The sequence below is a fragment of the Nannobrachium achirus genome (assembly GCF_963921795.1).
Source record: "Nannobrachium achirus genome assembly, chromosome: 7".
Taxonomy (NCBI): domain Eukaryota; kingdom Metazoa; phylum Chordata; class Actinopteri; order Myctophiformes; family Myctophidae; genus Nannobrachium; species Nannobrachium achirus.
The window spans coordinates 8,710,256-8,735,550 of NC_137816.1; the positions used below are offsets into that span (position 1 = coordinate 8,710,256).

Genomic DNA, 25,295 nt, shown 5'->3' on the forward strand with positions numbered 1-25,295 from the left:
AATCCAACATGTGGCTTTTTAGAATGGCTCAGATGAACTGGACTTAATAAGAAAATTGATGATAATATTTGACTATTGACTTTCCTTAGAGAAACCATACATATAACGTTAAACGTGATGTGATATCTAATAGCTGCTGTAGGAAGCTCCTCATACTGTATGTGTAGACCCCTGGGGGGTCCCCAGATCACAGGAAAGTGACAATGTGAGGACTTTTAAGACTGTAGGCCTAATATCTTAAGAGAAATTTAAAAAAGACCATTATTGCATCAAAAGTAATCAATACAGATACTATAAAAAAAAACTGGCATTGGCCAAATTGTCAAATAAAATAATTGGATTATTATAATTAAATATTGTGATATTTTCACAATATTTATCCGTGGAACAGAGTCAAACTAAACCTAATGCCTCAACTCTTACAATTCTAAATGCTTGTCAGGGTGTCAGGGTTTGATTCTTTTTGGGGGTCCCCAGGCTCCCCAGTTCAAATATGATTATGCAAAGTTATTCAGCTAACTGGAACAACACGCCTCAAGCCAAGTTCATGCTGGTCCGGACCGATGCATCTCAAGTCATGAAAAAAGAAGGCGCTGACTGGTGCAAAGTTCTGCAAACTCTTGACATTTGGAGCCTTTTTTTAAAGTGCAGGCAAAAAAAAAGAACATGACGGTGTCGTCAATTACATCTTCATCAGGTGATGATAAAGATGTATTTTTGACTGCACCATGTGAATACATTTGCATCTTCATTGAATCTACTACACGTGTCATGAATCAGTTAAACGGGTTTACCCATTATTGAATGCTTTAACCAGTGAAAAATAGCAGATCTACAAGCTCACAGCGCGGCACGAGTGCCGCACTTGCGAGCTTGTAGATCTGCTATTTTTGAAAAAGTCATGAAAATGTGTGCAAATCTTTGAATATATGTGTTTTCAAAGCGAACGTTTGTAACTCAAATTTTGCTTCTGGGTGGTCCCTGGAACTAGATATTTTGAGATGGGGGTCCGTGGCCGAATACATATCATTTTGGGGGTCCTTCACATGAAAAGGTTTGAGAACCACTGACATAGTAGTCTCTCAATAACAGACTAACTGAGCTCCAGTTAAGTGAAAAGGACCTTTTCTTTGACGATGGCTGGCCAGATTGCTGACGTAGAAACATGGGTTTTTCAAAAAATCGTAGAAGGAAAGACACTTATAGAATCGGGTCAAAATTCTAATTTTCACGATTTTTCAAAAATAGCAGATCGACAAGCTCGCAGCGTGGCACTCGGTGCCGCGCTGTGAGCTTGTAGATCTGCTATGTTTCAATAGTTAAAGCATAAAATAATGATACACAATAATGTGTACCCGTTCTGAATGGGTTGTTTAATAAAAACAAATAACCTTAATGTGTGTTAATTCATCACTTGAAGGAAGTGACCGGGGAAAAACATTACATCATGAAGTCACGTTGGAATAGCACGGAGAGGTGCCAGGTTGTGATGCAAATATGCAACGCTTTACCTTACAAAACATCAACAGAACCATGAGAATTGTGTGTGAATGTGTGTTCCACCCATTACTCTCAGCAGGCCCTTGGCAAAAGCAGACACGTCCACGCACCCCAAAGGGAGACCTTTCAACCTTGTTCTACCCAATTCGTACCCTCCTCCCCGTTTGCATCAGAGGCAGACAGTCAGACACCACCACCCCGGACGGGAGTGAAATGCGTCGCAATGTTTTAAACATCAAGAGGGGAGAAGAGAAGAAAATGGGGATTACGCAGAGAGGGAGAGATAAAAAATGGGGAGAGATGAGGGAGGGAGGGTCTGGCATCACCCAGTGAAGGATAAAAGCTTCTAATGTCATAGACCAGGCCCTCCGGAAGGGGGGGGGGGGGGTCACACCGAGCAGCTGGAAATGACTGTGACCTTTCATTTCCTTCAGCCCTCATATTTATCACCCAGATTCACCTCCGCTTCCCACTGAGACGGAGAGAGCGTTACACAGGGGGAGGGGGGAGGGGGAGAGAGGGGGGGGGGGGGTGGCAGAGGGCAATGAAGAGACACACAATGAGATTGAAACAGAAAGTGAGAACAGGAGGAGCGGTAAAAAGAGAGTGAATGCAAAGGAGAGAGAGTGAAGGTGAGAGCATTAAAGAGAGAGAAAGTGCGAGAGCAGCAGTGGTGGGAAAAAGTACTCACATTCTTTACTTAGGTAAAAGTATCAGTACTGCAATGTAGATGTACTCTGTTACAAGTAGAAGTCCTGAATTCAAAATGTACTTGAGTGAAAGTACAAAAGTATTAGTATCAAAATGTACTTAAAGTACCAAAAGTAAAAGTACAAAATGTTTGAAAATAGCAGATCTATAGCAGATCTACAAGCTTGCAACGCGTCGCGATGCGATGCATTGTGAGCTTGTAGATCGGCTATTTTCAAATAGCCTAGGTATAAAATAGGGCTAAAGTGTATTCATGAATGTTTTATAATATAATCGTTTATATCTGCAAAGTAACTAGTAACTAAAGTTTTCAAATAGTTGTAGTGGAGTAAAAGTACAATAATAAGTATAAGTAAAAGTACTGAAAACTGAAACTACTCAAGTAAAGTACAAATACCTCAAAACTGTAGTTATAAGTACAGTACTGAAGTAAATGTACCTTGTTACTTTACAGCACTGGAGAGAGAGAGAGAGAGAGAGAGAGAGAGAGAGAGAGAGAGAGAGAGAGAGTGGCTGTGCTTTTGTGTTGTGGCTGTGCAGTGTGCACACAGCCTGGCCATCAAAAAAGGCAGACAAACCTGGCTGCCCAGAGAGGACAGGCTGTGTTCTCACTGTGGTTCTTGACTGCATGTGACAAATACAAACACATAAGAAAAATGGCAAATACAAAGCTACAGCTTGACTCTATCCAGGTGAGAAAGCCGAATGTTCAAGGTTGGCAGCTAAATATGTAGCCGCCTGCCACAAAATGAGGGATAACGGCTGAATATTTTAAGTGCTGAACACAGTTAATATAGAGATGTAATGTAAAGTTTTTCCTTGTTTGTATTGTTTATTCTGATTCTGAATATTATTGTTATTTTGTATCATACTGTATGTAATGCTTTGGCAATATAAAAAACCCCGCCCTCAAAACCCACCTCTTCCATATTGCTTTCCCCAGCTAACTCATTCCACTGTCCCCCATGGGTACTTAGAAAAGCGCTATATAAATTCAAGATATTATTATTATTATTAATAATATAAGAATGCTTGTCATGCCAATAAAGCACATTTGAATTGAATTGAAATTGAGAGAGACAGAGAGAGAGAGAGAGAGAGAGAGAGAGAGAGAGAGAGAGAGAGAGAGAGAGAGAGAGAGAGAGAGGGGGCAACAATGACCTTTCCCTGCATGCGCACAGGGGCGTCACAAGGGGTAGGAAAGTGGGACTGAGTTACCAGGGCCCAAGGTGGAGGGGCCCTAGTAACTTTAGCTATTGAAAAATAGCAGATATACAAGCTCACAGCGCGGCACCGAGTGCCGCGCTGCGAGCTTGTAGATCTGCTATTTTTGAAAAGTCGTGAAAATGTGTGCAAATATGTATTTTTTAAGCGGACATTTGTAACTCAAATGTTGCTTCCGGGGGGGTCCCTGGAACTAAATATTTTGAGATGGGGGTCCGTGTCCAAATTCATATCATTTTGGGGGTCCTTCACATGAAAAGGTTTGAGCTCCACTGACATCGAAACATAGGTTTTTCAAAAATAGCAGATCTACAAGCTTGCAGCGCGGCACTCGGTGCCGCGCTGTGAGCTTGTAGATCTGCTATTTTTTCAATAGTTAAAGCACAGGGGCCCCACAGTGAATCCTTGTACCCAGGGCCCAGAATTTGGTGCGACACCCCTGCCTGCGCGTCTCATCCTGACAGTGGCTGCCAGAGCTGTGGGCTGGCAGATGGATATTCATCATGATCTCAGTTAAACACCGAGCCAGGGAGAGGGAATATGAGAGTTACTGCACAGCAGCCAGGTTATTTGTTCTGTTGTCTGTGTTTCTATGGCTTGTTGACCATATTCAGAACAGGGGCGTCAATTGGGTATGGCAGGGGTATGCAGCTGCCATACCCTGGGTCCAGGGGGGAGAATACATGAGTTACTTTACAATATAAATCCATGAATGTCTCTTTGTCTATCTGTGCTGGTTATGTTATGTTAAATTGCATTAAAATATAAATCTAACAAGGTATTATGATTATATTCTCCACACTTTTAATCTCCCCATCTTGACAGAATAGTATATTCCCAGGTTCCGCAGGTCAGCTGCACAGGTGCAACATGACATGTTGCCATACCTTACCTTGTTCTGAATTGACGCCACTGATTCAGAAGAGAGAGGAGAACAATAGCTTTTGGAGTCTGGATGTGGCGGCGTATAATTCAGAGCCATCAAAGGGCTGTCTGGGCCTGCAAAGAGGTGTCATTTCATCCTGTTAGATACAATATCCAGTGATTAAGAATCAAGGCGTTTTGTTTTCCGATGTAAAATCACATTATTTATTACGTACCAAAAGAACAAAACAAAAAACACACAATTTACAGTAGACTTGAAATATAGAATTCAATTCCAATCATTCAGATGTTTATGTGTCGTTTACTGCTAAACATATCAACAACAGACAACTGGTTAAATCCCTGTATATTAACATATTATCGTATTTACTTATTAACAATTTTGAAACGTATTACCATAACAGCACCATAAAATACATGAAGTGGCATTTGATGTGCCAAACATATTATGTGCAACTAAACAGTACAGTACAGGAATATTGAAGCATATTTCCACTATAGCAGAATAAAAAAAGCAGTTTTGAGCAGTTTACCAAAAAACAATTCAAAGATAGATGTTATTAAATAATCCTAAAACACAAAATTATGATCACTGTTACGAGGACAACAGGAACGTTATGGACACTAAGCTGAATTCCACAGTAGTGAAATTGGTCATGAGATAGCACCATTCAACCCCTTGGTTATTCGGGGAGCAAGGATTAAGTCCTCCAATCTCAACGAAATGCACAGACCCACGCACGCACGCACACGCACACACACACACACACACACTCTCACATCGCTCACACATTGCATGCACAGTGCACACACAGACATATGACTACATGACAAGCAGCACACAAAATTCACAAGCACGCGTGCGCACACACACACACACACACACATAGGGATAATGGGTTGCTACAGGCTATGAGAAAAAGGGTTACAACGTTGACATGTGAGCCAACACTTCAGGTCAGAAGGATGTGACCTCTGGTTAATAGCTATCATCTCCACTCTGAAGGACTGTGGTGGGACGTGGGCTTTAGAACGGAGCTGTTTCACCTGCCTGAGAGTCTTGGTGCCGGCCCCCGCATCTCCAAACCTAACCCAGTGATTATTGGTCCAATCTAAGCGGCTTCTACTTCATATCAAGAGAGCACCTCACACTGCACCAGTGTGTGTGTGTGTGTGTGTGTGTGTGTGTGCGTGCGTGTGCGTGTGTGTGCGCGTGCGCGTGTGCGTGTGCGTGCGCGCGTGTGTGTGTGTGTGTGCGTGCGCGCGCGCGCGTGTGTGTGTGTGTCAGGGGCGTCAATTGGGTATGGCAGGGGTATGCAGCTGCCATACCCTGGGTCCAGGGGGGAAAATAAAAGTTACTTTTAAATATAAATCCATGAATGTCTCTTTGTCTATCTGTTCTCGTTATTATGTTGTTAAATTACAGTAAAATAACGACAAATGCAAAATTTTACAAAATGGTCACGTTTACTAACATGCCATAGCTGCACTTGAACCACCGTTCCAGGCTGCCATATCCAGCCCAAGAAACTGTAGAAACTGGGGGGAAAATAGAATGTACTTCTTAAAATAAATGTATCATGCGAGTCATGCCAGTTGCTAAGGTATGGCAACATGACTGGTGTCTTGCACGCGCACGAAGGCGCGCGTGCAAGACATCAGTCATGTTGCCATACCTTAGCTTTAAAGAGTTAAAATGATACTGAGGATTTTACAGTGTACTGCAGGGTTCCCCAATAGGCGGCCCACGGGCCATTTGCGGCCCGCGGGGGGCTACTGTCTGGCCCACACCAACCCCAGTAATAATGGTGGTATAAGAGCAGCAACAACACTAGTATATCGTCGTTGTCGGGTGGAAATCTTGTATTTCCAAATGTGTACGTTCTTTCGCAAATCATACAAGGCCGTCACACAAAAGTAGTGAAAACAGCAGATCTACAAGCTTGTAGATCAGTGGCTAGGGTTACCAACCGTCCCGTAAAATACGGGATCGTCCCTTTTTTGGAAACTAAAAGACGTGTCCCGTATTGAACTGAAACGGGACGCTCTTTGTCCCGTATTTTAAGGTTGGGGGATAAATATGAATGACGGGATGATTTAATTGAGAAATGACAGCGATTCTGCCTGTCAGAGAGCTTCCACTTCCACTCTGCTCTCCTCTGAGACGATAAGTGCTGCATCCCATTGCTGTGAGAGGCGCTGCGCTGTTTGTAAGCAGCTGATTGGCTTATTAACATACGGCTCTGAGTGTTGCTAAGACACAGTCTCCGCCCCCTACACACTCCCTTCCCAAGCATGGGCTGTAGGTTCACTCCACAAGTTGCCTGCGAGAGACGAAACGAGTGCGTGCGAGCGACCATACGACAGTGCTCGGCTCAGAACATTGTTTAATGTCTTAAAAAAACGTGTGACAGAAGATTGTGTACAAACATAATTATTAGACATGAATCCATGATAGGTGATAGGCTAAACAAAAAGGTGAAAAAGCAGGCAAGCAACAGAAAATAAGCCATGGATATTGGTATTCCTGGGAACACTACAGTAATCTTGTCTGCCAACTAAAGCGACCCCAGACAGGCTGGTATGTGAAATAACATAAGCATGCGTTGATTTTGTTTTTAAAACCTAATGGTTATTGCTGTATGCCAATATGATTAAACTAGTGTTGGGTACCAGAGAGTGGGCACATAAGGACCAGGTAGACCTAGGCGATATGTTTTGGAAAATTGAGAGACACCCGAATTAATATTGTGAAATCAAACATATGATTTAATAGAGGAAAATACCCATTTTAGCCAACTTTATAACCGAAAATATCAGATTTTTCGGCCCAAAGACACCCGAATTAATATTGTGAAAGGAAAAATATGATTTAATATAGGAAAATGCCCGTTTTAGCCAACTTTATAACCGAAAATATGCGATTTTAGAAAGTGTCCCGTATTTGAAACTCTGGGAGTTGGCAACCCTATCAGTGGCCCCACTACGTCACGGTTTTACTACGCGGAAGGAGGGGTGAAAACGCCTCATGCGCTGGGTGAGCAACTCAATGCCAGTGGACGGGCGGGGATATCTGGTGTCCTCTCTATTCTTATTATAACTCTATGGCTGCACCACATATGGACAAATGACATCATCAACTTGCGACAGGGGCGGTCCCTACTGAGTGAAAGACAAACTATTTATAAAATAAGGTGTTTTTCATTTAAAATCATAGTTATATAGGGCAATTATAATGTATAGTATTGGCCAGGGACCCTTTTAAATGCTCATCAAAGTAGAGGTCCAGTTTGAGAATCACTGCATGTATGTATTTTTGACCCATAGCAGGTATGTGCGTTGCATGAACATTGGGTGGTCCGACCGACGTGCTGCTCCACTGTGAGTAAACAGATGTGTGTTTGATTGATTAGTGGCGCTCCAGAGCTCTGTGAGGTGCGCTTGTTTTCTCAGCCTTAATTTGTCTCGGGACTGAACTGGAGCCCTTTATCAGTTCTTATCCTCAGCCCTGGGTTCCCAGGGCAGGGGGGGGGGGCCCTCGGTTCAGCCATGGTGGTCTCACCGGACCCCGGAGAGCAAGAACAATAAAACCTACATGAAACGTACACACACGGGGGTGTAAAGTAACTAAGTACATTTACTGAAGTAAATGTACTTAAATACAATGTCCAAATATGAAAGGTTCGTTCAGATTTTCGGGGGATTTTGAAAACGATATATTTTTGGAAACTTCAGAGTATAACAAATCAGAAATTCCATGATTCCATTTGCAAAATCCGTAGGGGATTTTTTTGGCAGCTGCTGAAAGATTGTCTCATTCACTTACTATACACTATACTATAAAGGAAAAAAATACCCCCCAAAATTATGCTTTAAGTAGCATGTGAGGGGTGAAACTAGGGGTTTTTAGTGATTCTGAATCCATTGCAAGCATTTGTTTTGCATGAAAAACATTCCTTGGGCTAAAAACAGACCTGACAAAACTATGGTTTAGTGATGAGTCATCACTTTTCAGAGTTTCTTGGGGGCTGTTTTTAGCCCAAGGAATGTTTTTCATGCAAAACAAATGCTTGCAATGGACTCAGAATCATTAAAAAACCCTTGTTTGACCCCTCTCATGCTACTTAAAGCAGATTCTTTGGTGGGTATTTTTTTTCCTTTATTGTATAGTAAGTGAATGAGACAAACTTTCAGCAGCTGTCAAAAATTCCCCTCCGGATTTTGCAAATGGAATCATGGATTTTCTGATTTGTTATACTCTGAAGTTTCCAAAAATATATAGTTTTCATAATCCCCCGAAAAATTGAACGAAATTACACAAGCGACTTGACTAAAGCACCCCCTCGAAAACGAGACGCTACATCTCAAAGGGTTATTCCTAAATAAAGAATTTCAATCGTCATCATTTCCAATTTTCGATACTTTAACTTCTACATCTCAGAGGCAAATATTGTACCGTTTACTCCACTGCAATTTGACGGCTTTAGTTGCTAGTTACTTTGCAGATTTGGATTATTATTAGCTACAAATTAACATAGGCTACATTAACCACTTCAAACCAATATATATTTCGGCCATTTGAAAATAGACAATCTACAATCTCACAATACGTCGCGATGCGCCGCTTTGTGAGCTTGTAGATCTGGTATTTTCAAAAGATTGTATATATATTTTGATGCCAAAACGTTTGTACTCAAGTACGTTTTGAACAGTGGAGGATTTACTTGTAACAGAGTAATTTTACATTGTGCTATTGATACTTTTTCTCAAGTAAAACATTTGAGTACCTTTTCCACCTCTGAATACACATGGCCCTGGAAAGAGTTTGAGTAAGGAAATAGTTGACAGTTTTTAAACCAACAGAAATATTCAGAATCTGGCAAAACCAAAAGCCTGGTGGATTTAGTAGCTCACAGGCAGAAAAAATAACGAGAAAATGATGCAACATTAAAAGGTTTCTAAGGCTATAGTTGCATTAAGGTCTTATATTTACACTTTGAAATTCATCAGGTGATAAGTGAAAAACCAGCACAAGGCTAAACTCTAGCTCTGAAAGAACCTCACCACAGCTGGTTCTAGGACCTGGGTTCAGCTACAGTAGTCGTTATAGCAATCTTTAGGCCGGCAGTAAATGGATGTACAAGTGTAACGGAGGTGAATCCGAACCTCCCCACCCGGCTTCGAACCCGGGTCTCCCGCGTGAAAGTCCAATATCTTAACCATCACTCCAAAGGGATATCCCTATGGAACGAGAGCAGATACTAGACTTTTGAGGCTTCAGGCTGGGGCTGCGACTCTCTCCGCCACACTCACCCCCCTTTGACCTCCTCCTACGGGGAAGCCCGGATCCGGGTCACGGCGCCAATGTAACGGAGGTGAATCCGAACCTCCCCACCCGGCTTCGAACCCGGGTCTCCCGCGTGAAAGTCCAATATCTTAACCATCACTCCAAAGGGATATCCCTTATCCCTATGGAACGAGAGCAGATACTAGACTTTTGAGGCTTCAGGCTGGGGCTGCGACTCTCTCCGCCACACTAGTAAGTGCACACTTCTTCTGTCCCTCAATTGATGTTGCTGTGGTCTTCACTGAGCTGGCTCATGTTTTGAAAACAATAACGTGGTTTTGAAAGGTGCATAATATTTTCCACCTACAAGTACCGTGCAAGGGCTCTCTCTCAGTGATTCGAACCTTGAATTAAGAGTGAGCCCTGTTCTGCCCCTTTGCCTGTCGTGTAAGAGATATTACATAATACACTCTACAGTATACCTTCTTTTGTTTTTAAATTGTTCCCATTAGTATGAAAGCTATTGTTATGATGTTACATAAGCCTCCCGTTTAGCCTCATACAAGCACACATGCTCAATGTTAATACTGTAGATGTGGCCTGATTTCATTTTTTTAAAGGTACTGTATCTGGCAAGCTGAAATTCTACTGAGCATTGTCCAGAAGCAAACTAATTCTAGCGCAAACTCCGGTCTGGAATCTAACTTGATTATATTGTGTTTTTCTCTAGATAGATATCCATTTACATTGTTATATTGCTGTTAATGTACTGACCTATTATCTTGTTTATTATTGCGATGTTGTATCTGCTTATTGTAAGTCGCTTTGGATTAAAAGCGTCTGCTAAATGCCTAAACTGTAAACTGTAAACTGTAAACGCTCCGCTTGATTACAACCTATGTCGCAGACACGTTCTGTTGGGGTGTATTTTCAGTATTTCCGTACCACCAAGCTATCGTTGCAACCATTTCAGAGAACGATGAAGCACAGAACAGAACACTCACTGGGACCACAAAACTAAAACAAATCCATAGCCTTGAACTAGAGACAACGTAGGCTGACCGAAGCCGATATGAGTCAAGGGTTCAGCTATTGGTGGGCGTGCAGAACATTGCACTCCTCTGAGTTCTGGTTTAGTTTGTGTGAACTCGAGGTCCACTTAACTCTCAAATACCTGGAACGCGCCCGAGTCGCGTTAGATTTGAACCACTTTAACCATTATTTGTATGCTTTAACTATTGAAAAATAGCAGATATACAAGCTCACAGCGCGGCACCGAGTGCCGCGCTGCGAGCTTGTAGATCTGCTATTTTTGAAAAATCGTGAAAATGTGTGCAAGTCTTTGACCCGATCTATGACCCGACTTCTAAATCCTTCCTCTAAATCAGTGGTTCTCAAACTTTTTCATGTCAAGGACCCCCAAAATTACAGGTATTTAGCCACGGACCCCCATCTCAAAATATGTTGTTCCAGGGACCACCCAGAAGCAAATATTTGAGTTACAAATGTTTGCTTTTAAATAGATATATTCACAGACTTGCAAAGAAAAATCATGATTTTTCAAAAATAGCAGATCTACAAGCTCGCAGCGCGGCACTCAGTGCCGTGCTGTGAGCTTGTATATCTGCTATTTTTCAATAGTTAAAGCAGTCAATAATCCTAGGCCTAAATGGGTAAATGCAGTGCTTACTACTGGTTCAGATGGCTCAGCAGCAAAATGTCTGGTCACCTCCTAATAGCCTACGCTTGCAACCTCTGACCGATCTCCAAGCATCTGTCAATAATTGCTCCGGTCATCGGGTCACTCATTTTTCACTTGTTGAGTTCAAATGGTGAATCGATCAATCTCAATAGGTCTTAAAAGGTGAGTCAAAGTTTCGAGAATTCTGTCAACTGAACAGCAATCCTCCACAGAGTAAAAAAAAAAAAAAGAAAAGAAAAAAAAAAGAAAAGGACCATGACCACGGAGTCGTACCATTAGAGCAGGGTTCCCCAATAGGCGGCCCGCGGGCCATTTGCGGCCCGCGGGGGGCTACTGTCTGGCCCACACCAACCCCAGTAATAATGGTGGTATAAGAGCAGCAACAACACTAGTATATCGTCATTGTCGGGTGGAAAACCCTGTATCTCAAAATGCGTACGTTCTTTCGCAAAGTAAAGCTCTGCTTCATCATACAAGGCCGTCGCACAAAAGTAGTGAAAACAGCAGATCTACAAGCACACAACGCCTCGTGGTGCGAGGCGTTTTGTGCTTGTAGATCGGCTGTTTTCACTAGTTTAAATCGTTTTTAAAATGATAAATGCAAAACGAACAGTTTTGGACATACAAGATTTTCCCCCGACAACGACGATATCTGAACTGTCGCTGGAGTAGCGGGAACGCCACCGTCGCCCCCTGCAATGCTGTGGCCCTCGGCTTGGTACCCTAGACATGATTCGGCCCTTGGGGAAAACTAATCGGGGAACCCTGCGTTAGAGCGTACCTTCATGTTAGAACCAGGTTCTGCTACATGAGCTGTCCAAAGGCCCTCTTGCCAGGCCTGTACAAATAGTGGGTCTCCTGTTATTAGCTTGGTTGGCTATACTCCATCTCTATGGTATCGCTTCATGGCTCCACATCAATACATAATTATACTCAATACTCAAGTAGAACAATTATACTCAATCATATTTCGACTAACATATTCGACATCGCGACAATTAGCTATAATACAGTACAATAATAGCAAAACACGAGGAGGACAGCTGAGGAGGCCAGGAGAGGAGAAAGCTCTCCCTGACGGGTGGGACCAGCCAGCGGCTAAAAGCCTGAGGTATACTTGGTTGTGCGCTGGTGTCGCGCACCGAGAATGGCAGATCTATACAAGCCGACAACGCGTCGACAACAATCTCGGCGATCTTCTATTTTCGGCGTGCGACACCGGCCCGCAGCTAAGCATACTGTAAGTTACCCTCAAGGGGAACGTTGAGCCTCATTGCTCCCGTGGTATATGCTAGACTTACCAAAAAGAAAGTGTACTTCAACAATCAAACAACTCGTTTTGAATCTTTCTGTGCAACAAAGCCAGCGGGCTAGGCTTTTACAAGCCACTCCCCTCACACAAAGTTCACCGACTTTTCTTTTTTTTTTTCTTTTTTTGGTATACAGCAAAAGAAATATTGAACATTTTCAAGTCTTCATTGAAACTAGAAGCGTATGACCCCGCTTTCTTTTGTAAAAAAAAAACAAAAAAAAAAAGGTTCCATTACATTATAGTAATAACAACGACAACAGCATTAAAAAAAAAAAAAAAAAAATTAAAATGTGAAAACATTTACAAAGGAAGCGCTTCTTCTGGGAGGGTGCGTGGTTTGGTCATTAGCTCTTGTGCAGTGTTTTGTTGGCATAAAAGTCCCTACAGGTTTCACAGCAGCGTTGGTAGAACCTCATGTCCTTGCACAGGTCCTTCTCTCGGATGACGCGGCAGTACACCGCCCACTGGTCACCTGTGCACTTGTACGTCAGGGCAGCTGCAACACAGCGGGAGAACAGGCCTCAATATGGCAGTCGGCAGACAGTAGAGACATGACCGCACGGCGCACGCACCCACACACGGTACATCATTTGTATATACATTCTCCAATATTATGTCACACAAATGACTCACTTTCACATGTTAACTGTGCACGCACGCACGCACGCACGCACGCACGCACGCACGCACGCACGCACGCACGCACGCACGCACACACACACACACACACACACACAGCTCTGTGTATGTGTGTATATCTCTACAAAGAACACATTCTCTCACATTCACACCTGCTGTATACTGTATACATTAAAATTCTGTCCAATATATGAAAGTCACACTTATTACTTATTTTCACATGTATGCTGTGCACACGGCGCATGCATATACTAGATGCACCCACACACACACACACACACACACACACACACACACACACACACACACACACACACACACACACACACACACACACACACACACACACACACACACACACACACACACACACACACACACACTCACAGGCTCTGTGTATGTGTGTACATCTCTACACAGGACACATTCTCACACATTCACACCTGCTGTATACTGTATACATTGAATACTGTCCAATATATGAATGTCACACTTATTACTTATTTTCACATGTATGCTGTGCACGCACCGCACGCACGCACACACACACACACACACACACACACACACACACACACACACACACACACACACACACACACACACACACACACACACACACACACACACACACACACACACACACACACACACACACACACTCAGTCTCACCTAATCTTGGTGAGGTGATGGTGTTCACATTGACTTTCTCGTTGCAGGCCCCCTGGTGGCACGGTCGATAGGTCGGGGGTCTCGATGCAGCCGGGCAGTCGTTACCATGGCGACCCGTTACTTTGTGCATACACTGGACCACCCGGGACTGCAGACCCTTCCCACACGATGACGAGCACTGGAAAAGAGCCAGTGAAAAGTCCGATCAATATCAATCTCAATCAATATCAACAGTGGAACTATAGTTGGTAGATTACAGTTAGCAACCTTTTCTGGATCGGGACCCACTTGAAACATTTTTAACTCTTCCCATGCCACAGACAAGAATTGACGGGTAACAGGGACCTTGGGGCCATTTTGGCCCTGGCATGGAAAGTGTTAATGTGTGCAGAGTATGCCATTCACCAAATATTCGAATATTCGAATATCGAAGTCACAATTCGACGTTGTTCACCGAAGTGGAATAATCGCTTATTTTTTTTTTATTATTGTTGTCTCTTTAAAACATATATAGTTTATAAAACTTGGCTAGATAGGAAGTCATAAGAATGAGTTGTCAATGCTCCTGGTGGATGAATTTGTTAATGCTCTATAGCAGGGGTTCTCAAACCTTTTTAGGCCGTGACCCCCAAAATAAACATATTTGAACTGGGGACCCCCACCCTGACAAGCACTTGGAATTGTAGGTATTACTTTTAATGTGACTCGGTTCTGCAGATAAATATTGTGAAAATAGCAGATCTACATGCTCACAACGCCTCGCAACGCGAGGCGTTGTGAGCATGTAGATCGGCTATTTTCACAATGTTCGCCTCTTGCTTACTTAATATTTGACAGTTTGGCCAGTCCTGTCGAGTATTCGACTATTCGAATACTTTGAGGTCGAATAATTAGAATATTAAAAAACACTTTTCGTGAATGCCCTAGTGAACAGCCCACCCATCTGAGTGTTCAGATGGGGTGGGCATTTTCAGAGCACGAATATTTGAATGATCCGTACACAGCATTTCAAATCAATCAAGTATGTTCTGGTTGGATGAATGGAACCAACGCGTTCTTATTTATTGGCCCGGACCGCTGGCCTTGGGGTCCGGGCAGCTAGGTTACAACGTAGCCTGACAGCGTATCGCAGGTTCGAGTCCCGTTGCCGACGGCCTTTGCCGCGTGTCATTCCCCATCTCTTCCCCCCATTTCCTGTATAACACATTGAACATCACTATCATTAACCCATTTAGGCCTAGAATTATTGAATGATTTAACCAGTGAAAAATAGCAGATATATAAGCTCACAGCGCGGCACCGAGTGCCGCGCTGCGAGCTTGTAGATCTGCTATTTTTGAAAAATGTGTGAAAATGTGTGCAAATCTTTGAATTATATGTATTTTCAAAGCGAACGTTTGTAACTCAAATTTTGCTTCTGGGTGGTCCCTGGAACTAGATATTTTGAGATGGGGGTCCGTGGTCAAATAAATATCAGTTTGAGGGTCCTTCACATGAAAAAGTATGAGAACCACTGACATACGGTAGTAGTCTCTCAAGAACACACTAACTGAGCTCCAGTTAAGTGAAAAGGACCTTTTCTTTGACGATGGCTGGCCAGATTGCTGACATTAAAACATGGGTTTTTCAAAAAAATCTTAGAATGATTCAAAAGACACTTATAGAATCGGGTCAAAATTCTAATTTTCACGATTTTTCAAAAATAGCAGATCTACAAGCTCGCAGCGCGGCACTCGGTGCCGCGCTGTGAGCTTGTATATCTGCTATTTTTCAATAGTTAAAGCATAAAATAATGATACACAATTTGTGTACCCGTTCTAAATGGGTTAAAGGCATAAAAAGACCCCTCCCCCCCTTATTATGTATTAGTACCACTATGAAAACACTTTTTACAAGTTTTACAGAAAAAATATACTTGCAAACTCTGAAAGCCAATCGTAGCCAATCGGAATGGAATCCAAAAGCTTTTGAAAATGTTCTCCAATAATGAATATTTTCGCAGTATATTTTGTGCTGCCTACAGTCAGCCAGGTGCAGAGCTCAAAGCATTTAATTTTCAAGTGATCAGCTCTTTGAGGGTTCCTTTCATCTTTTCATCAGATTTGATTATGAATAGTTCTTATGATAACATGCCTCATCAGTCTCCACTACAACCTGAACGGCTAGAAATGCATGCCCAGTCAGTCACCCATACAGCACATGCAGTGACACAGCACACCCAATCTACGAATCTACAATTATAGTATGTATCTCGAAGTCAGTGGCTGAAAATCAACAAACCAAATAAAACTAAACGTGTTTCACTTTCACCCATGACCTTGTGCTGATGCCATAGTTGTATATCTTGTACAACAGAGTATAAATTGAGCATAACAGAGTGTTGACCTGGCAGGGCAGGAGGAGAACGGCCAGACGGTCAATATGCCTCTGCCAATGTTTTGGCTAATGGGTCAGCAGAGTAACAACTGGAACACTGTTTGGAGATTTATTGGCTGACATCGTCTGGCTTTGGCTAGGACAGCACAGCAACAGTATGAGTACACCGTGAGAACAATGAGATCAAACAAATCGGTAAGCTAATAAACACTTTTACACCTTTAGAAATGAATTCTATTCTATTTTTAGAGAATCTGTTGTTTCAGCCATAGTGTGGAGGAGAAAGTGGGTAGAATATTATACCCGGGAACACCGCAGGTGCTTCTGGTCCCCCAGCCCCACAATATCCGCTTGAACACTATCGATAGTTTTGGTGAGGTATCAGTTAGAGCATTGGACTTTTTGGGCATTCTTGAGGGGGAACCTGTTGCGCCAGTGTTTGTCTTTTAGAACACCTTGGAAAGTTTAAAGAAATTCCAGGAATTCTGTGAGTTTGGTGGAATTAAATTATTTAAAAAAAGGTATCCAGTGATGAACTGACTTACAGCTTTGGCCACGTCAGAGTCATGTGACTGGAGTGAATGGTAATGGCGCAGTTTGAAGGGTGGTCATCATGACCCACCAGCGGAAAGGTCAATAGCAGATATACAAGCTCGCAGCGCGGCACCGAGTGCCGCGCTGCGAGCTTGTAGATCTGCTATTTTTGAAAAAACGTGAAAATGTGTGCGAGTCTTTGAATATCTTTGACCAGATCCTTGACCCGACTACTAAATCCTTCCTCTGAATCAGTGGTTCTCAAACCGTTTCTTGTCAAGGACTCCCATCTCAAAATATGTTGTTCCAGGGACCCCCAGAAGCAAATATTTGAGTTACAAACGTTCGCTTTGAAAATACATATATTCAAAAATTTGCACACATTTTCACGACTTTTTCAAAAATAGCAGATCTACAAGCTCGCAGCGCGGCACTCGGTGCCGCGCTGTGAGCTTGTATATCTGCTATTTTTCACTGGTTAAAGCATTCAATAATTCTAGGTAGGGCTCAGGAGGCAGTTTGGGAACCGGAAGGTTCCTGGTTCATCACCCGGCATTGAGTCGAAATGTCCTTGAGAAAAGACACTGAACCCCCAACGAACTGCTCCCGACTAGTAGGATGGTACCTTGCGTGGTTGCCTCCGCCATCAGTGTGTGAATGGGTGAACATGAGGCACATTAGTCATATGCTACAAATCTTTCACCTTAATACACATTCAGATTTTTTGGGTGAAAATGTTTCTGTCTCTGATACATACATGGGTCTTTTCATAATTGTGCAGGCAGCAAGGACAGAACAATAGTCTGAAAAAAAAGAATCTCTGTGTGTGAGCACACTGTCCTGAGCGTACTGTAACTACTACTCAGAAAGTATCTGACCAAATGGTCTCAAACTTGGCATGTGTCTCATTATGTCCCCGAAGTGTGCGGTGCCTAAATCGGACGGAGGGACGGTTTCCAAGAACCGAGAAACCACGAATATCTGTATCTGTCAAATTCTCAGTGTGTAAGGGAGATTGTGTATATCAGCACGTTTGTGCCGCCAAGCCAGTATAAATACCTGATTGGCTAACCCGACCCGTCAGCTTAAGTATCAGACATAGTGATACATAAGGACCGCAGGTCGACACTAGAAACGGAGGGGGAGAGAGATGTCTTCCATTTGGTCCGTTTGGTGTCCGTTCTTTCTCTCTGTCCATAGGCTAGCGGACAACACCCAACCCAACGTATTAAAACCGATTAAAGCATGAACTACCCGTGGCGAACTTTTGTCAACCGTGGGGGCAGTAGTGAGGAAAATAACTTTTCCTCTGCAAAAAGAGTGAAAAGATATCGTTCTTATACCTCTATGATACCAACGTGGAAAGCTCCGTGGCTTGAGCGCTGTTCTCTTATTGATTAATCACCAGACTCGAGGTGAGTGTGGTTCATTCAGCCAAAAAAAAAAAAAAAAAAAACGTTTCACTAGCGTTTCCAATCGTATATCCTTTGACTGGCTGGTGATATAACGTTAACTGACACAAAGTATTTATAAAAAGACTTATGCTGATGATAGACATTAGAGTGAAATCCTGGTCGGGGCGCGCTGAGCATCTCTTGTGTGCAATTACTGCACGTACTCTCTCACCCAAAACGTACACAAAATCTAACATACAGAACTATAAACGGCCCTTTAGCTGATTGGCTGAGCTTTTCGTAATGTTTGTGCTGCATAGCCAATGAAAATGGAACGACCTGCATCGCTCCCGGCATGCATGGCCCCAAGTAGGCTGGCGGATGTCATCCTAGTTATTTATCTTTATTATACAATTGAGCAAAAGCCGCATCCCACTTCCAAGCCCATTCACGCCCACTCTGCATCCACTCCAACTCAACTTCAACTCAACGGTAGGTAGAACGTACGGAAAAATACCGCCCACCTCTATGCCGATTCGCTAATCGCTAGGATCAGGGGCGTCACTTGGGTATGGCAGGGGTATGCAGCTATATACCATACCCTGGGTCCAGGGGGTCCAGGGGGGAAGATAAAAGTTAGTTCGAAATATAAATCCATGAATGTCTCTGGGTCCAGGGGGTCCAGGGGGGAAGATAAAAGTTAGTTCTAAATATAAATAATAAATGTATCATGCCTGTTGGTAAGGTATGGCAACATGACTGGAGCTACTTCTTCTTAAAATAAATGTATCATGCCTGTTGGTAAGGTATGTCAACATGACTGGTGTCTTGCACGCGCGCACCAGTCATGTTGCCATACCTTAGCTTTTTCTGAACTGACGCCACTGGCTAGGATCCCGCTACACTTCCACAGCACAGAGGAAAGTTACAGCAGAGTCCCACAACAAGAAGAGCATCAACACCTATTTTTTTCTCCAGTGACAATGACGACCATAAACACAACTACTGCATGCATGCAACATTGCAACTCCAAATGTACCGCGCCGCGCACGCACAGACATTTACGAGGAACGTGCATGTTTGGATCGATGACTCCCTCAAAAATACCATCAAGCGACCATACTTCTGCGTCTTGAAACAGTTGAAAGCCTTGGATTGGCCGCGCCGTGCAGTGGCTCTCTGTTTCGTGAAGTGTGTCTGTGTATTTATGTGCGCCCGCTCATCTGAGCCGTGAGTGTGTGTGTATTTTCATGGGCCGGTCAATTGGCCCGCCGCATCAGTAACCAGCGGCCACTGACATAAATTCTCAGCACTGCTCAGCATACATGATGCTCTGGGACCACCAGAGCAGGACTGCAACTTGTACTAAAAATTAGCAAGTAGCAGCCAGCCTACTTTAGTGGCAGCCAACAGTATACAGATGGTGCTGATTAGCCTACCTTTGCAATGTAAGGATATATTCCATAATCCTGTGTCAATGTCGTCTCAAAGAAGACGAAAAAAAAAAAAAAAGCATCGTGTCACCATGCTTTCCTGCCTCCAGTCCAGACGGTCCATGCAGAAGGAGTTTACTCTCACATTAATTGGAGTTTACTTTCACATTAATTTAACAGAATGCAACAGAATTGCAAAAGCTTTTGCAAGCTACAGAAAAAGCCATTAGTCCCTTTATTTTAGCCAGTTTAAAGGGATAATCAGCTCCAGTTTCTCTGTTGCTGAAAAGAAAAAGTCCGTTCACTTTGTGGTATGAAAAAGACCGTTCACTTTGTGGTATGTCCACACGGTAATGAATGTCCACAGGTGAAGCCCGTTAAAGGTCATTAATAGTCTCCTCTGATAGTTTCACAAAGTACACTAAGCAACAGAAATGTATATGTAATATTTTAAGTCCCTGACAGAGGTTTTACAAGCCAATTCAACAGCATTGTCATGAGGTAATTTTTGCCCTTAAATATTTGAAAGGAACAGAGTCAGATTATTGTGACATATTACATTTTCCAATAATAAAATCTAATAATTCTCTCCAACGTGATACATCAACTGTGTCAACGGCCCATGTCCTTTTTTATATGCAAATCGCTATTTCATTGTTTTATTTGTTGAAAGGTGTGAATAGAGGTCTCATTAAATTCTCCCCCCCCCCCCCCCCCCCCAAATGAGAGACCGAGTGGGAATGTTTCTGTCTGCAAATACACTACATGTATTGAAGTGATTATAGAGATAGTCACGTTTAAGTAATTAGTGCTTGTTATTAAACATAACTCGTATTGCTTCAGTCATCAAATCAATTTCAGTAGGCTTACTTTTAGCCAATAATAATAATAATAATAATAATAATAATATTATCCAGACGTTCCATGCAGAAGGAGTTTACTTTCTTACTTTCTTACTTTTACTTAATTTAACAGAATGCAACAGAATTGCAAAAGCTTTTGCAAACTACAGAAAAAGCCATTAGTCCCTTTATTTTAGCCAGTTTAAAAGGAAAAAGACTGTTCACTTTGAAAGTGTGTGGTATGTCCACATGCTGGATTAATGAATGTCCACAGGTGAAGCCCGTTAAAGGTCATTAATAGTCTCCTCTGATAGTTTCACAAAGTACACTAAGCAACAGAAATATATGTAACATTTTAAGTCCCTGACAGAGGTTTTACAAGCCTATTCAACAGCATTGTCATGCGGTACTTTTTGCCCTTAAATGCTGTGCACTAGCCTGGAGAGCTGTGCACAGCAGTGGAATATCTGGCCTAGCCTGATACTTCAGTCCGCACATCACCACCCCCTGCTGGTGGGTGGTGTGCGTGTGGTGTGAGTCGGATGCTAGCAGTCAGGCAATATCTGGCCAGGTTGTCCACAACTGGCCAATTGTAATGGAATCTGCTCAAAGCCACCCTGTGCCTGAGGGGTTTGTCGGTGACACTAGATGATCGGCCGGCTTTGCCGGCCGAGCCTCTAGTTAAGTACATATGTAGAACCGCAGACAACGTGTCTTCTGACATAACCATAACAGCACACATGAACAGACAAAGAGAGAATGAAAGGTGAGACACACATGGGGAAACAGAGGGAGGGGGTGAAGCAAGAGGCCCACGTAAGAATATGTACAGACAGACAGACAGACACACAGACAGACAGACAGACAGACACACAGACAGATAGACATTGTGCTAATGTGCGAACAGGCAGCAACTCCCCAGCCCATTCGGTATCTTCATTAAAACTGTTAAATGGTGCAGTGAGCTGAGACTCTGTCTGAACTACACCCTGCCCTGGCTGTGCCACAGAGAAAAGGGAAAAACACAATGCTCCATTTACTAAACACCTTTGATAATTGCTTTGCTCGTTCTGCGGTCCCGGGGGAGCTCATTCAACCTGGAGACTTCACAACAAAAGAACTTGGCCAGTTTTTCCGCACGTCTGCGTGACTTGTGCTGCTCAGTTTCGGGTTCAGCTGCTGCAGTGCACTGTGACACACGTGTGCCCAGACACACACACGCTGACATTCAAAGATGTAAGAGCGCACGCATGCACGCACGCACGCACGCACGCACGCACGCACGCACGCACGCAGGTACACACACAGGGACATGCTGGGCCCCTGATTCAGCCCGGGAAAAAGAGTTGGAGAGGCCCTCATTGCGTGCTATAGAGAGAGATCTCTCTCTATAGCGCTGCTGCTGCTACTCAAAGATTTGCCATTTCAGATCATGACAAGTGACAAGCCAGTGGGCCAATTACATGAGTTATATTTCGTCGTTGTCGGGTGGAAACCTTGTATGTCCAAAACCGTTTGTTTTGTATTTATCATTTTAAAAATGATTTAAACTAGTGAAAACAGCCGATCTACAAGCACACAACGCCTCGCACCTGCTGTTTTCACTACTATTGTGCGACGGCCTTGTATGATGAAGCAGGGCTTTTGCTTTGCGAAAAAATGTACAAATTTGAAACTTGGAGATACAAGGTTTCTGCCCGAGAGTGGCGATTTACTTTGTTGGCCGCCAAGCCCCCAAAATGGAACGAAGGCCGACATTTTATTTTTTATTTTTTCCTAATGGCCGGCCTGGACCGGCCAGGAATGAACTGGCCGTTCGGGAGTTTTCCCACTTTTCCCAATGGCCAGCACGTCCCTGCAAGACACACACACATTTACACATACACACACTCAATCCCTAGGCGTGCTTGTGCATGAGCATAGACTGCTGCAGGCTGCTGTATATGAATCAGCCATATTAGCTCTCTCAGGTCCTATTAGTCAGAAATGCATACGTGTCATTAAGAAAAATAGCCCTGTAATACCATCGGCCTAATGGGATTCTGAGACTCCCAAGCCATTTGCCAAGCATCATTATGCTACTGTAAAACACAGCTAGCGGCTTCCCACACACATGACAGGCTAATCAGGAACACAAAGCTCAAACAGAGCAGTTGGAAACACCTTCTCGCCGTTACAGTAATTGCACGGGTTAGCATTCGGAGCATTTCGAGGTGACATCCTGTCTTATGAGTCTGACGGTTCCTCTGAACTGTCCAAATCCATAGACCAGGGTTCCCCAGTTAGTTTTTCCCAGGGGCCGAATCATGTCTAGGGTGCCAAGCCGAGGGCCACAGCATTGCAGGAGGACGACGGTGGTGTTCCCGCTACTCCAGCGACAGTTCAGATATCGTCGTTGTCGGGTGAAAATCTTGTATGTCCAAAACCGTTCGTTTTGCATTTAGCATTTAAAACAATATTTTAACTAGTGAAAACAGCCGATCTACAAGCACACTACGCCTCGCACCGCGAGGCGTTGTGTGCTTGTAGATCTGCTGTAGATGCTGTAGATCTGCTGTTTTTGTGCGACGGCCTTGTATGATGAAGCAGGGCTTTACTTTGCGAATGGACGTACACATTTGGAGGTTTCCACCCAACAACGACGATATACCAGTGTTGCTGCTCTTATACCACCATTATTACTGGGGTTGGTGGGGGCCAGACAGTAGCCCCCCGCAGGCCATTTGCGGCCCGCCTATTGGGGAACCCTGCCCTAGACGTTGTCAGCTAAAATTGCACTTCTCAAACCCGTCGCAAAGAGTCAGGGATGGAAGGTTTTTATTATGAGGCCGTTTCAAAAACGGCGGCGGCGTGCCTATAAGCCTCAGGGTCAGCCCCACTGGGTCCGGAGGGGAACAACACAAAATCTCCCCCCTTCGACTCGTGGGTGTGAAACCGGAGAGCCTCCGGCCGGCCCTCGCGGCCTCACCGAGGAAGGTGCACTGGGCCCAATCACCTCTCTACCGCAGAGCCAGGGACGTGCTGGGCCCCTGATTCAGCCCGGGAAAAAAGAGTTGGAGAGGCCCTCATTGCGCGCTATAGAGAGAGAGATCTCTCTATAGCGCTGCTGCTACTCAACGATTTGCCATTTGAGATCATGGCAAGTGACAAGCCAGTGGGCCAATTACTGTACAGGAGTTATATTTTGTCGTTGTCGGGTGGAAACCTTGTATGTCCAAAACCGTTTGTTTTGTATTTATCATTTTTAAAATGACTTAAACTAGTGAAAACAGCCGATCTACAAGCACACAACGCCTCGCGGTGCGAGGCGTTGTGTGCTTGTAGATCTGCTGTTTTCACTACTTTTGTGCAAACAGTTTAATTTTTACTTTTGTGCAAACAGTTTAATTGTTTCCTAATGGCCGGCCTGGACCGGCCGGGAATAAACCAGCCGTTCGGGAGTTGTCCCGCTTTTCCCAATGGCCAGCACGTCCCTGCGCAGAGCTCTACCAGTGAGCTGCACGGACATCTGGAGCACTCATCAGTACATAAACACTGCAGAGCTTCACAGAATGATGTGTGTGTGTGCAGGGGTGTCCCACCAAATTCTGGGCCCTGGTAGTGGGTGCAAGGATTCACTGGGGGCCCCCATGAATGTTCTTAATTATTTTGTGCTTTAACTATTGAAAAATAGCAGATATACAAGCTCGCAGTGCGGCACCGAGTGCCGCACTGTGAAAAAGTGTTTGTTTCTATGTCAGTGGTGCTCAAACCTTTTCATGTGAAGGACCCCCAAAATGATATGTATTTGGCCACGGACTCCTATCTCAAAATATTTAGTTCCAGGGACCCCAAGAAGCAAAATTTGAGTTACAAAAGTTTGATTTAATAAAAAATACATATATTCAAACGCACATTTTCACGACTTTTCAAAAATAGCAGATCTACAAGCTCACAGCGCGGCATATCTTCTAAAATTCAATAGCTAAAGTATACAATAATTAAAGACCCTCCAACTTGGACCCTAGAAACCCAGTCCCACTCCCCCCCCCCCCCCCCCCCTCCCCCCCCTGTGACACCCCTGTGCGTGCGTGCGTGCGTGCGTGCGAGAGAGAGAGAGAGAGAGAGAGAGAGAGAGAGAGAGAGAGACTAGTAATGAGACAGAGTGGGAATCAGGGGATCTTATGTTGTGCTCCAGTGATATAAGCCGTATAAAGTCAGTTTGCCAGACATTATTAAGATGTTGCGGGTCAATGGAGGGATCGCTGACGCTGTCTTGTGAGAGTGTATCTGTGTCTGTTTGTGTGTGAACGTGAGCCAACTGTGAAAATGGAAGCTATCCCTCTTCTAAGCAGCTATCTATCTATCATCATGCTGCACTGGCACAGTGTTGCCATGTACTGAAACCAATGTCCTCAGTAGTGAGCGAGTGAGTGAGTGAGTGAGTGAGTGAGTGAGTGAGTGAGTGAGTGAGTGAGCATAAAGCCTGAGTTACACTTGGTTGCGCACTGTGCAACCAGTGCAAAAACCAGTACACAACTGGTAAAAAAAACTAACCTAGCCCAACCCTACCCTCCCCTGCCCCTTCTTTGTATATACTTACTGTTTGTTTTGAATTACTGTTTTCCTTTTTTTTTTGTTCTCTCATTTTATTTACCAAAACCATGATGTCACAAATGATGATGACATGAGTCCGCTAGACCAATGAAACACTTCGATTCTGTTGATCTGTCCATGATGTCTGTGGGGTCTCGCTCCAGTCCCACCGGTCAGGTGAGTCTGTCAGTGAGAGCCAGGGTGAGAGG

General features: G+C 43.7%; 1 protein-coding gene across 1 annotated transcript in view; it reads right to left on the reverse strand.

Moving 5' to 3' along the window:
• Positions 1-12,965: 12,965 nt before the first annotated feature.
• adamts17 (ADAM metallopeptidase with thrombospondin type 1 motif, 17) overlaps positions 12,966-25,295 on the reverse strand; it is a gene marked incomplete at its 3' end in the record, with an annotated part of 224,751 nt that continues 212,421 nt past the window's right edge. Inside the window, exons 23-24 of the mRNA XM_080730035.1 lie at positions 13,933-14,110; positions 12,966-13,117 (exon numbers count right to left, since the gene is read on the reverse strand). Coding sequence (XP_080586161.1) covers positions 12,966-13,117; positions 13,933-14,110 — 330 coding nt within the window. The remainder of the gene's footprint in view (positions 13,118-13,932; positions 14,111-25,295) is intronic.